The sequence below is a fragment of the Protopterus annectens genome, chromosome 4.part1 (assembly GCF_019279795.1).
Source record: "Protopterus annectens isolate FY-2018-M chromosome 4.part1, PAN1.0, whole genome shotgun sequence".
NCBI classification, from domain to species: Eukaryota; Metazoa; Chordata; order Ceratodontiformes; family Protopteridae; genus Protopterus; species Protopterus annectens.
The window spans coordinates 578,479,459-578,494,555 of record NC_056734.1 but is presented as its reverse complement, the minus strand read 5'-3'; the positions used below and the strand labels follow the sequence as shown (position 1 = coordinate 578,494,555).

The window sequence follows — 15,097 nt, the reverse complement described above, 5'->3', positions numbered from 1 at the left end:
GGTCTTCGCTAATATGGGAAAGTGCTGCACACCCCCTACTGTAATGCCTTTCCTGGTAAGGTTAGACTACAAAATACTCTCCTTTGAAGTAACAATAAACGTGGACCCCCAGCTCAACTGGGAATATTCAGGAACTATTCTAAGGATAACTTCCTGTTATTAAGTGAGAACCTGGCAAGATTTCAAGCCACCGTAAACCCTGACAACACTTCTGCCTATGCAGAACTGTTCACGGCAACCCTGTAAAAGCAGGTTAATAGCTGCACAGAGGCAGCTGTACCTACCAGGAAGAAGTACAGAACTGACTCAAAAAACAAGCCAACCTGGTGGAATCACAAAATCAATAGGCTGTATAACAGGAGGAAGTAAATCATGGCAAAGATTAAGAGGTGTAGCACCCGGTAGGATAAAAGCACTCTTGTCAAACTAAACAAACAACTCAGAGGACAAATAAAGTCTACCAAAGCCAAAGTTGAGGTAAGTTTGTCCTCACAGGCCAAGGACAACCACATAACTTATGTCTGCAACCTCAAAGGCAATACACAATTGTGTGCAGAGCTCATTGTAAATGTAACCACCTATACTGAGCCAGAAGATATAGCAAACCTCCTGGCTGATAAATTCATCTCCAGATTTACCCCTCTCTCCCCTTCAACCTTCTTCAGGAAATATTATTAAATATAACTCCCCCAACTATCACTAGGGAACAGGTCCTTAATGCTCTGTCTAAGGCCAAGAACACTGCATCAATGGGCCCAGACAATATTCCAGGATGCCTTCTAAATAGCATGAAACATAACCTATCAGGGCCTCTGGAATTACTGTTTAACTGTAGCCTCCAAACAGGCTTAGTGCTTCAGAAAGGTAACAATCATCCCTCTGCACAAAGGTGGGCCATCTACAGACCCGGGAAACTACAGACCCAGAAGTCCCACTAGTCTTTTATGTAAAGTCATGTAAAGAATTATCATGGGGATGATCAACAGAGATATAGTAAACCTCCAGACACTACACCCAACCCCATTTGGTTCTGTCAATGGCATATCATGTCTACTCAACCTAGTGGACTTCTTTGAGAGGGTCACCAAAACAATGGATGAGGGCAAAATCATTCACACTGCCTTCCTTGACCTGGTCAAGGCATTTGACAAAATACAGTCTCGTGCATTGTTGACAAACGGAAGAGGTTAGGTACAATCCCGCATGTCATCTGGTGGATATTCAACTGGCTCACAGGACCCAAGAAGTTAGAACTTGGGAATCCACCTCTACAAAGAGGCCAGTCACAAATGGAGTCCCTCAGGGATCAGTCCTTGGACCGCTCTTTTTTGGCATTTACTTCTCAGAAGTCGAGGACAGTGTCAATGGTCTCTGACTAAATTTCCAGATGATTGCAAATTAGGAGCTGTCATTGAATCTCACACTGACACAAAAGTGCTCTAGGAGGGGCTCACACAAACAACTGGTGCCAGAGCCATGGACTAAAACTAAAAGCCAAGAAATGCATAATAGAATCCTTTGGGAAATCATCCATCCCTAGTAACTATAATATTGAAAACACACCCCTTTGAGTTGACCCAGTAGTTAGGGACTTAGAGACACACACACACAGTAATCTAGCCTTTGAGCATCACGTGTTTACAGTGGTGAGGAAATCATTCTATGTTGCACAACTTATAAACAAAGGTATGGACACTAAGTCCAAGGAAGTCATTGTCCCACTGTATTCGGCTTTCATCAGACCTGTCATAGAGTACAATGCCTCCTTTGGTATGAACCTAACCAGGCATATCCAACAATTGAAACGTCCACAGAAGTTCCTCACTAAAAGAATACAGGGTGTAATTTAAAACATCTTTTGCAGACCACCTGAAGGCTGTATCCCTGTATTCTGTTCCTACAGGCTTTTGAGGGGAGATCTATGCCTAGCATACAGGTCACTGAAAGACCCCACTCTGATGGAACTCTTGCATATCCGTAAAACAAACAGCACCAGAATTACCCATTCTAAAGACTTAAACCTTGCCTGTGATATAAATCGGACCTTTTGGAGAGATAGCTATGTACCCCAGAGACTACCCAATCTGTGGAACAGGCTCCCCATTCATGTGAAGCAGAGTTCCTCCCTAACCCAATTCAAGTGCACTTTGGACAATTGGATGGGAAAACGAAAATGCATCCCTGATTTGGCACCTATGTCTTAAATGGACACAGGTAACCTGTAAATGGTTCATCTCACAGGGTCATGCTTACACTTATCAAGGGTATTTGAACTTGTTAGAGATTTGGGATGCATGGCTAGGCCTAAAAACGCCCTTGTGGTCATTAGCCTAGGAAACACCTATGAACCAAATCCACAGCAACATCATGTGTAACTGAGTGTATATTGTGGTCTTTCACACATGTCGGAGCTTTTTAAGGTGATCTTTCCACAACTGCAAAGCCCAGTGTCCCAATTTCCCACCCCCAGCCTGGTACTCAACTAACCAGACTGCGCCCCCCCCTTTGTAAATTCCTGGATCCGCCACTGCAGGATGCAGGTATTAATGTGACATATTTTGAAATTAGCTGTCATACACTTTGGGTGGGATACTACAATGACAGGTTTGTTTTCATATACATTCTCTGACTATGTACAGGACTGACTAATCAGTTATATGTCAGTAGAAGCTACCTACAATTCTTGGATCATCACACTGATATGTCAGGGGAACAGGTTATCGGGCAGCAGAATTGGGCCATGTATCTGGACATGCTGGACAGATGAGAACAGTTGAGGGGTATGACTATGCATACAGCTTGCTACCTGAACATTCTGCCACAGTCTGTACAGTTGATGGTTATGATTATGCTTACAGCTTACAATTTGAACATTCTGGCAAATTCTGTACAGTTGTTGGGTCTAATTATGCATGCAGCTTTCTATCTGAACATTCTTACAAACTCTGTACAGTTGTGGGGTATGATTATGCATACATCTTACTACCACTCCTGGGATTCAAACTCGTGCTGTGTGTGGTCAAAATATTACAGTTGACATCACAGTACACTGTGCTATCAGGGATTGGTGTGAAGCATTCCAATGTTTTCTGTGCAAGTCTCCCTCAGATATACAATATGACTGACATCTTGGGACTTCCAACATTGTTATACTGAACTTCCTACACATTTTAACTGCGTTCACCAATATGGGTAACACTGCTTAATACAACAGTACTATTTATGGAATGCAACACTACAACAACATATGAAATCAGAATGTACACAAGCACTCCAGGGGTTATACTGTTATTCACAAGATATTACACCTTTATTTACACACAACCTATATGACAGTCTTCCTGCCATATTGTCTAGTTTATTCAGTACATCCCATACACAACACATTTTTATACTGGCACAACACTTTCTAGAACTGTTATATTTATTTGTTATGACAGTACATGCAAGATTATTACTACCCTGCCTCGCGACACAGCCTTTGCAGCCCAGCAGCATGGGCTTGCTGGTTCGCAGCCCGCTCATCTACAGCTGTCAGGGAAATACAGTGATATTTAGCCATTAGCTATCCATAGTATACACAAGCTAGACAATCATTATCTACGTAGTAGAATGGGTACTTACACAGTGCTGTGGCATTGGCCATCTGCCTTGATTCTTGGATCCACTGCTCCAAGAGATCCCCCCTCCGCCGCTTCAGGCCAGCATGGTGATGCCTGACCTGCTCACCAGTCCGGGGGATACTAGTGGCACTGATGAGGTCAAGAGCAAGACTGTCCCAGGCCTCCACTTTATACTGAGAGCCCAGGTACTGGCCCTGCAGTATTCCCTGCTCATGGTGTTTTAAAGGGGTACACCACTGGGCAGACTGAGTTAGCCAGCCTACACATTGCTTACACCAAGTATGCTGAGCTGTGCAATGTTTAGCATTGCTTAATATTTAATTAGCATTATATTTTCCTTTTGGCATTGATTTATTTGTTACATGTTATATCTGTGATTCATGTGTACGTACACTGTATGGGGTCCTGGGGACTTCAACACTTTATTACAACACTTCACATCTGGCCTTACTGCAGTACTCCAGTTCACATATTTATGTTATGTAGCAGGTTATACAACATCAACCTGTACATACATTCCTTTCACATGTTCAGTTTGATTTTCCTGTGGTGAGGATTTGTTTGTTGACACCTCAAACTTATGAACTGCTATGATGGCTTAGTGGTTAACTACTGTGACTGTAGTGTACAGGGTCTTAGGTTTGAGCCTTGCAGAGGCCATTTACTTTGTTGCTGGGCTGGACATAGGCCGTTGGATACAGACTGGTTAAGCCACTTTAAAGCAGTTGTATTTGGATGTGCGCATGTTTGGGTGGCGGTAAGCACTGCTGACTTCCGGTTACAGTTTCTTATACTCAATTACATTGCTTAATCTGTGTAGGCAGTGCTTACCCCCATGCAAATGCACTTAAACACGCTTACTAGTGCTTACTACTGCTTATTTCTGCTTAAACCTGCTTACTAGTGCCTTATTCATTCTGACACTGATATTTCACATGTGCATTTCCTGCAGTACTCCAGTTCATAGATATGTGTTATTTAGTGGGTATTGCAACAAAAATATTGGTTATAATGTGCTTTGCCATGTAAAACAGACTGTGCTGCAGTGGGACTCGAACTGGGAATGCCTACTCGTTAAGCGAATACTCTGCCCACTACATTATTGCTGTGTTGCTTCATTTGCATATATCTTCCTTGTTATCCTCTTCAGCCTTTTAAGCTGCTTTAACCGTAGCTAAGTGATGGGCACACCGGCTTACCTACAGTTAGCTGTACTTGGATTTAAAAAATAAATAAATAAAAGGGTTTCTTTATTTAATTTTTATGTACTGTTGCTGTTGTACACATGGGGAACTGTTGGTGGGGATATGCAGACACATATGAGCGGTCTCGCTCATTTCTTACCATTTTCTGCTGTTCTACATTGCAGGGGCATGTTTATTCTAAGAGCTCTGCTCTCAGACACTCCCACTGCACTCATACACGCTCCGTGTAAACCTAGGAGCTCGGGCAACGTGCCTTATTAATATGCATGGCGCACTGCCGTCCTGCTCCTAAACGGGCACTTCCATGCAGGACTATGCTAGTCCTGCACGGTAGTTTAGTAAATCCGGTCCACAGTTTTATACATCATAAGTAACAGTACAATATATACAATGAAATGAAAATACTAAATACAAAATAACAGTTAAGTCAGATTGAACTGAAGATGTTCATAGTTGTATGGTCCTACGATTTCTAATCTACTACCTTTAGGACAGATGTCTTATCAAAAGACATTTTCAAGTATGTTCCTATTGGCTATTGTAAAATGTTTTTAAAAAGATGAAAACCAGATTTCCACATAACACTTGATTTTTAATAGGTTATGAAGCTTATTTTGAGATTAGTTATCTTTTTTCCTTGTTTCGCTGAAAATGGAGTTTATATTATATACAAACATATATATTATATAAATAACACACACACACGCGCGCACAAACACACACACACCCAAACACACACACACCCAAACACACACACACCCAAACACACACACACCCAAACACACACACACCCAAACACACACACACCCCCAAACACACACACACCCAAACACACACACAGCTTGATACAGCAGAGTCGATTATCTGAACTAACTGGGACCCAGGATAGTTTGGGTAATCAAACATATACTTAAACTGGATACAAAAACTTCTAAAATCTTGTTTTTTTCTGCATGCAAGAATACACTTTTCAACCATTCAGCAATTCCAGTGAACAACAAAGAATGTTTTCCAGACATGAGCTGGCTACAAGCTCAAAAAATAGGCTCAAGCAAATAAATATAATGTTTACATATTCAGACTTTATGATTTTTCCTACCCGAAAACTTTGGAAGGCTGGTTCGGATAATTGACATTTTGGATAATCGACTCTCTACTGTGTTTTTTACTTGGAATTTCTCGCCACTCATACAGTTCATCTAAATATAATGCTATAGACTCCAGTCTCATAAATGTCACTTCTGCTGCAACAGTAATAAAAATGCATGACATCAACCACCTGATATTCCTAAAATCAGCAATGTGCTTTGCTTGCTGATTGTCTCAGGCACCAAGGATACTATATTCAGCTGCCAAGAGGCTGCTAGTAAAAGTAAAAACAGCAGCAAGTGTAAAGCAGGATTTCTGGAATTGCACACCACAGTTTGAATGAAGGCCACTCACACACAGTGAAACACAGTTTGAATGAAGGCCACTCACACACAGTGAAACACACATACACCAGCCCAGCCTGTGTGTATTTACAGACAGCATACCTTTAGATCATGCAAAATAAAAACAAAACTAAAATAAAAGGCTTAAGAAACAAAAACTGTTTAGCTAACAGGGCATTCAGAAAAAAAAAAAATGCATATACAGGGATAACACTCTGGCTTCACTACACACGGTGACTAGATGTCAAGACTGAACTGGATGCTAAAGCTGTAAACTAGAAACCTTAACCACTAAGCCACTGTGCGGCCTTCTCTTTTTGTTCTCTCTCTCTCTCTCTCTTACAATGAGTTATGTGAAAGTCAGTCAACAATAAACAAAACTAAACTAAAGACCGACCTCACGTCCCAGACTTCTTACACAGTTAGGGGTACATACAGCCCAAGTTTTATGATCAGATCATTGTAACCGCGGTGGTGGTGCTGCGGTAGCGTTGTCGCCTCACAGCAAGACGTTGTCTCGTTCGATTCTTAGCTACAGCATCTTCTGTGTGGAGACATGCGTGAATGGGCGTACCTTCGTTGAAGGTTGTGCGTCAGGGCCAGCAACTCGGCACATAAAAAAATCAACTGCCAATCATTAGCGGACCGGAGTTCCGCTGTGGTGACCCCTAACCAGGAAAAGCCGAAAGATGCACACACAGCCCAAGTTTTATGATCAGATCATCATGAACTCCTGAAATATACACCAAGCTGCTTTTGGGTACAATAATGCCTTACAACATCTAATGTACTTAGGTTTCATTGCATGCTACTTAGGACACTTTACTGCCACACCTTTACATTTCCATTATGAAGAGTATCTCTACTGTTGTTCTCTGTTTAGTACAGCTCAGAAGAGAATACTGCTTTTACAGTTTGACCTAAATGATATATCTGCAAACTCATTAATGTAATCATTTATTTCCATTTTTTATCAATGTTAGTTTAGGGAGATGATGTGGATGGGGAGAAATTTCCTTCAGTTTTAGCTGAATGCCTTATTAGTCTGCAGGGGGTTCGTTCTTGTTCTGTACCAGAAACTGGGTATTCTGTTGAATGGGACTGTGGACGTACACCTGTAGCAGTAACAAGTAATTTAAAGCAAGTGCATGAGGAGGCCAATGTTAACCAGGCTATACCTTTACAAAATGTAGGACACTGTGCTGATGAGGGAGCATGCCTGGCAGATATCATAAAACATACTGGAAATAATGTCGAAACACCATGTATGGACAAAAAAACATACATCATTGTTCATTGTAGTTCCAAAGCCACAAGCTAAAATGGAAAAAGCTTGCAGTTAATGAAAACCACAAGTAATCCAAAATATTACATTTTAAAATAAGGCCATAATTCTGGCAGCTGCTCTCACTCTAGCCTCCTGTCAAGCTCTTGGACAAAATGATTCAACCAGCAATAACCAACATCCTACAAAAGGACAAGACTGCTGGTTGCCAGTATTTATGTCTTCCCACAAACTGACATTCTGTCTAAAAATATGCATTCCAAGTATTTTTCTGCTCACTCTACATTCTGGCAAGTCTAATCACAGTGACATGAGAAGTTTCTGGCATCTAATTTTCCAGAGTAATGGCAGACTGCAAACCAAAGTAAAGAGGACAGAGTACAATACTTCCCTTTCAATCTTTCGTCCTTCCTGAAATAATTAAATACCAGAATTTCTTGCACCAAGAAGGCATCTGACTCCAAATCACTGATGCTAGCAAGTAGAAAACAATGAATGCAATTCAAAGCTTCAAATGCGAACTCTTCTTTTAAAGAGAGCACACAGGAGGTATACACAACTGTTAAGAGTGAATAAAGAAACAAAGACAAAAATTACATTGTCTTCTGTCTACCACTAACCAAGAAGATTTTGATTTTACAGTTTTATGGTCTTTCCTTTTAGACGATTACCTCCCACCTCTCCAATGCTCTGGCTGTACACTGTCCTAACAATTCACCATTACCAAAATGCTTCTGCTGCTGCAGGATCGTACAAAGCAAACCACAACTATTTTACCAAATCTCCCACTAAACGCCTAATTTTGTTTAGACAACATAAATGTGATGGACTGACATACTTTCCTGCAGACCTACACTACACGAGTAGAAAATACTTACTGCCCAGACATGCAACATGAAAGTGCTCTTGTATATACATCTGCCCTCAGTAGTATGCAACAAGGCAGGAATCTAGGTTGGTCAATGAGCAAAGACAGCATAAGGGACATTATTAGGAAGCAGCAAGTCAACAAGGAGCATAGCGGCAGACAACACTGGCCATCAGAAACCAAACATTCTCCTGTTTAATCTTCGTACATGTTTTATATATAGACCATTCACTCATTCAACAGCACTGCAGAGCACATTGAATTTAAATGGTATTTTCACTTATATGCAAAGCAATGACACAGAAATATGTATACTTATATTTTTTTCTCAGTAGGATTGAACACCTCTCATGACTAAACATTACAAACATGAAGAATCAAGTCTGAAAAATGTAAATCAACAGTTGGCCAAACATAAAACAAACCAATAACATTAAAAAAAATACTACCAGGTAACAGTTGTTAGAGAAAATATTATAAATGGATTTAAAAGAGAAAAGATAACAGACAAGCTAAACGTATAAATGGGTTTAAAAGGAAAAACACACAAGCTAAACTTATAAAGTACAGAGAATTAAGCAATCTTCAGCAATAGCAAAATGTGAGTATCCCAAGCCATGCAGCTAAGATGTAAATTACAGGACTTGCATCAAAATAAACATACTGTACAGTACTGTAAAGAACAGTAAAAGATAAGAAAAAAGAACAGCCCACAACATAGGGCAATAGAGAATAACATGTTACAACCATTAATTACACTTTGGCAGCAAGTGGAGACCTTATGAGATAAATAGTCCAGCACCTTTAGCTGCAGTGGAGTATAGTGAAAGAAAGAAAGAAAGAAAGAAAGAAAGAAAGAAAGAAAGAAAGGACAAAAATACAACAGTGACTGTAAATGGTCAGTAGGGGACTGAATGCAGAGATTTCATAGGTTCATAAATCCATAGGAGATTATTAGGCTAGAAGCCCTACAGCCTTTACAAGCCTAGCCATGTTAATCCCAAGTATCTCCATTTATTCTTTTTGGGTAGTTGGCAGAATAAAATTTATGAACAGAGTAGGTCTGTGATCAACACTGGCTACTCCTGTCCATTAAGGACATGGGTGCCAACTGAAGGGCAAATCTGCAGTCTCCCAGCCAGTTATCTAGGTTGCGTTTGAATGCGGTCAGTGAGGAGCTATGTTTTACGTAAATAGGAAGTTTATTCCAGAGAAACAGCAGTCTGTGGTAGACATATCTGTCTCTCCAGCATGTTCTGTTAATGTCACATGCTAAGTTGAAATCCCTAGAGTGAGCAACTCTTGTGCCATTTGACTTGCAGATATGCAGCATCTCCCTGTTCATATGCAGTATATGGATCACGGAAGCTTATTTATGATCCCTGCTGTAGACCTTTGTATGTCTCATCATGGAAAGATTAATATAATCACAATTTTTACCAAGTAAGCAAGTTTTATTCATCCAGTACTGGTAATCACTTAAAACAGTTCAGACTTGTGAAGATCCAGATAATGTCCCAGAAACTATTGAAGCTAGGTGAAATTTACTAGGTATTGAACATCATATATGCATGCACACATGTGCTTGCGTGTGCGCGCACACAAATACACACACACAAACGCACGCATTTTACAGTAGTCACTCAATCTAGGTAGCATGTGCTTAAAAGTCAAGAAAGATCTGAAACACCCAGGCAAATAACATGGTGATCTAGGGAAAACATAGTGTGAACATACAAACTCTGCACACATGCATTAGGTCAATAACAAAAAAAAAAAATATGAAGTCTATCAAGTGGTTCCAATGTTACCTAGAAAACAGAACATTTGAAATACACACTAACAACTTATCATCGCTGGACACCCTAAACACCAAAGTGTCACAAGGTTCAATTCTGTGTTACATTCAGTTTTCATTAGTCATTACAGGTCTTATAGATGCCCTCCCTTTCCCTTGATATCATTATGTATGCATCATTCTATTACAAGCCAGTAAAACCCTCTCTGATAAGCAATACCAGCCTCTCTCTGGCCTACACAATAGAGGCTTATTGTAATCAACTTCTAATTAACCACAAAAAATAACCTTATGCTATTTACAACCCCTCAAAAACTCCTTTATTTATCTCTTAACATCACTCATAACCACAACATCATTCCTCCTGTTTCTAAATAAAATAGCCAAGACTTAACCTTGATCTTTCTCCAACCATTTCAAATCAGAGACAAAATAACACAGTACTATCTCCACTAAGAATCTTATGTGGAATCATTTACTCTCCCCTTCTGTCCACTTTTCCCTAGCCAAAAATGTTCATCTCCCTAAACTGAATTACAGCATTCCTCTGATTACTCAGGACAAAATTCTCAAAGACTTCAGATAAGAAAAAGTAAAATGTGCAGATTTGCCCTCATTACATACAGCAAATCTCACCATATAACTTCCTAACATCTAAAATAGTGCCCAGTCACCAAAAGGTCAACTTTATTTCCTACTTACTTTTATTCACAAAATACTAAACAGTAGCTACTGAATGCCTTTGAGATGGAAACTTCCCATGCAAGACCACTTTCTCTCCTAAGAAGTAACCAGAAGAAAGCTGCCACATTAAGCAAAACTCCATATAAAACAGCTACTAGAAAATGTGCCTTCTCCTGACTAGGCCTGGCATTATGGTATACTCTCTCACCTGAATTAAGGAGCCTAGAATCTCTCACCAAGTTCAAAAAGACTTATCCCAAACACTTGTTCAAGAAACCATAGTATAAAAGTGCTTTAAGCACAATGGTTAATCTCACCATTTCCCAACAAGCAGCACACTGTCTCCAGACAGACTGTCACTGTGAAATGCTGAATTCAAACAGTATGCTTCCTCCAGTGTGACAATCGTTCCCTGTTTGTTATCATAAATGTTGGCCTGCTTGTTTCCTGGAATGTTGACATTTAAAATGGATTTTAATGTGTGTGTGTGTATATATATATATATATATATATATATATATATATATAAACACATATTGTAAACAATAAACAACTTGTTTTTTATTGTTAACTATAATCTACCTCTGCAAAGTTCCTCTGCACACATAAGACTGTTAAAACGAAAAGGATCTGCAACACATGTGCTTGTTCCAGGACTCTTTCAGAATATCTCATTTTGCATCTGTTCTTCTGCATTGCATGCTTCTTGATTATTCAAGGTGTTTGCTTTTGTTTCTGCACTTGTGGGTTGTGGCTGAAAATTGTTTTCATACCTATTAAAGGAACATGGGGTGGAAAGGCATGGACATGTATTTTATAAGAAAATGGTTTAAATTTGCCTAGAAATGCTGGCAACATATTTAAACAACTACAAAGCTTCAAAAAGCTGCCTTAGCTAACAACTTTTCTGCTGTAAAAAGAAAGAAGCTAAACACTGGAGTTCTACTCCCTGCTTCCCTGGTGGAGGCCAAAGTCACAGTCACTTGCTCACATTTTAACACTATATATAGACAATGGAATAAGTGCAGGCTCAGACATCAATAAGAAACACATACCCTCATTCCAACTTCATCGTACCCTGCAATTGCTTCTCACAAAAATATTTCACCATTCTGTATACATTTTTCTTTCGATGATAACAAATGAGGTACTGCAATTCTGAATAGCGCATGTTAAAATTACTCTGCTTTTATGTAGTCTTGATTTTTTTCACCAACAGTCTTTAATAACCACCAAGTATAATACCCATCTACTTTTAACGGAACAATGCTTAAGAGAAATACAGTCAGAGGGGCTGCAGTAGCCAAAATCCACAATTTAGCAGCTACTGACCAACTTTGCTTTCCTAATCCTCCTTGTAAGTGAAATGCAACATTTCATAGTCAAAGGTAAAGCTACTTCCTTTCCAGTTGCCCAAAGTAGGGCATGTTTTGGGGAAACACAGTACTGTTTCATTTGTACTTTCTATTAAGAATTTTCACTTATACAGTCATAAAATTACTAATATCAACTACAGGGAGTAAGTATTCCACAAAATATAGCAAGGTGCAGCCCTAGCTAATATATTAACAATAACTAAGTGCAAGAACAAGTCAAATGCCATAAAAGCAGGGACTATATTTATATATACCTCAAATTCTATAATTTAATACAATCTGCAATCAAGCAAGAAAACACAAAACACTATCAATAATACATTTCCAATTGTAAATGTGATCTTCAAATTAATCATCTCAGGAGGCAATTATTACATCCTAAGAGATGATTCACTAAAACACTGACATAACCGTAGTCATGTCTTACTGATCAAAAATCTTATAAAATACCAATAATTTTAACTTTTGCTCAGCAATAATTAAAGCGCTATTAAAATAACTACAAGCGGATCCACTAGTTAGTTATGTGCACCGTCTACTTATATACATCAACTACACGAAACCGTCCAGCCTAAGCAAATGTAAACAAAGGTATACTTTCTGCATTATTCCTTATGACAGCACACGAGTAAAACTATCTGCTATGCAACAGACATGAATGCTTAATAATAAGCAGTAGCATCTGCTTTTACCTAGCATCGAGAAAATGAAATCCTTAGCTGTATGAATTTCTAAAGCTCTTTGATCATCGTATTCCCTTTGATCTTGTTTGGTAAATTCATGAATTAGTTTATTTAATTCCTCTATCCTTGCTCCAGATCTGAAATCCAACTCGACAACACAGGGTTTGGTGCTAGTGTTGCTGATGTTGCTGCTACTGCCGATGGATCCAGGCTTGCAGGCAACAGGAGCCGCCATCTTCATCCCAAACACACACTAAGGTATCACTTTTATTTACGTCTTTCTCCTAATGATGAACAGGAATACGAGCAAATGTAACGTCAAAGCACTGCCGCAGTTAGGCGTCAGATGTATCTGGCAGGTAATAGCATCTTAACCCTTGTCTTATAGAAAAACTTTTATTGCCTTTAATAGTGGAAAACCGAAGCGGAAGCAACATGAATTTAACCAGTTCTGAAATCAACAAGCTGCTGCTGCTACTGGTTGCAACGTTATCCTGAGCCCGAAGGGGAGAAGTAGGAATTAACTCGTTAGTGCACTTACGGCCATTTTGAATATTTTTGCCGTCTGCTTTGAGTACAGCTGATTCCCAGGAGACAGGAATAAATACCTGCAGTGTAAATGGAATGATTCTCAATGAAACTCGGAATTTTTGCAAGTATTGCACCTCTCGCTGCCAACAGACATATAATTTACATTGCAGGCTGTGCACGTATGAGTCAGGAGGTAGCCTGGGGAAATGACCTTATCTGTTAATTATTTCTAATTGCACCCGCTCACAGGCAAATTGAGTCCAGTTAGTAATTCGTTTCAAACGTTACTGGCTAGAAAATGACCTTCTAAGCAATTTTTGGCTGTCTTTCTTTCAAACGTCCCAGATTTTTGTTCAGGGGTGTAGCTAGACATATTCATTATATTCAACTACATTTTTATTCTGAACGTCTTTCTGAAATGTTCTAGCTTCTAGAGCCCAGACCATGCTGTAAACTAATTTCTGCATTTTACATGTGTGCATATCATGGTAGGTGTCAGGAGCAACTGCATAAAGTGATCATATCATTTCTTAAGTGTAAAGGGATAGTATTATGATGGAATATTTTTTCTTAAATGTTAGGTGGATGAAGGGGCAATAACGTGAGGTCTGAGTACAAAACAGAAACGTTTGGTTCCGCACCTTTTCGTCTCATACGTTTGTTGCATCTCTCCTACATGACGTATGAATTTGTAACAAATAGTGAAGACAAGAATAAGCAATTAGTACCAAACATTCCAGTTAAATACTTCTTACTTTTCAGAAAATTATGTATTGGGACGAGTGCACCACACTGAAACAGGCATGTTTCTAAAATATTGGGGACAGGTTGTAAATAAGCAACCAAGAAGGTGGATTTGGAAAGGCTCAGACATAATTAGTATACCACTGACCCTGCCATGGGACTTCTACCACAAGTAATTTAATCATTTTTTAGGACACCCAAATCATTATTTACACAAAACTAGAACCCATTTTGCAAAGGGAATCTTTAACATACATAAATCAAACCATAGTATTTGCTCAAAAGGCACCTTGTAACTGAGGCCTAGCTTTTTTTGCATTTAATGAATTGGGGGGGGGGGGGGGTGCAGTATCCTATTTACAGGAAGGGGCTAAGCTGTAGCTATGACTCTGCACCCATATGTAAAGTAACTATGACTGTACATTGCAATCAGCCTGTACTTCAACAAAATCCTGTCTGTGCTTTTTGATAAGATGGCATCTACTATATTCTTGGGTCTCTTAAGTGAATTTTATTTATTTGTTAGAAGGCAAGTTGAACTGCTGGGGTCCCTTCTCAGTGTAATCGCAGTAAAAAAAAAAAAAAAAAAGTATATGAAGTACAGAAGAACAGTAGGTAGGGTAGCTTAGCAAAAAGCATATGCATCAATAATAAACAGGCAATTTATAGTAACATTTTGTGATGATGAATTTACTTTAACAATTGATTATTGTTCTGTGTTGATTTTTCACATAAAATTCCCACATAAATAAATTGAGAAGTTTTCATTTGGGAATCAAATTTCCCCAAAAAGTTGTCACAGTGTTTGTTGTGTTTAAGGATGAATGACTATTCCAGTAACATTTGAGAACTGTGTTATTTACAGAA

At 39.2% G+C, this 15,097-nt stretch overlaps 1 protein-coding gene across 1 annotated transcript in view; it reads right to left on the bottom strand.

The window, feature by feature from the left end:
• The window catches only part of MB21D2 (Mab-21 domain containing 2), a 633,278-nt gene extending 619,682 nt beyond the window's left edge, over positions 1-13,596 (bottom strand). The window contains exon 1 of the mRNA XM_044070387.1: positions 12,965-13,596. Coding sequence (XP_043926322.1) covers positions 12,965-13,196 — 232 coding nt within the window. The 5' untranslated portion in view covers positions 13,197-13,596. The remainder of the gene's footprint in view (positions 1-12,964) is intronic.
• Positions 13,597-15,097: the final 1,501 nt, after the last annotated feature.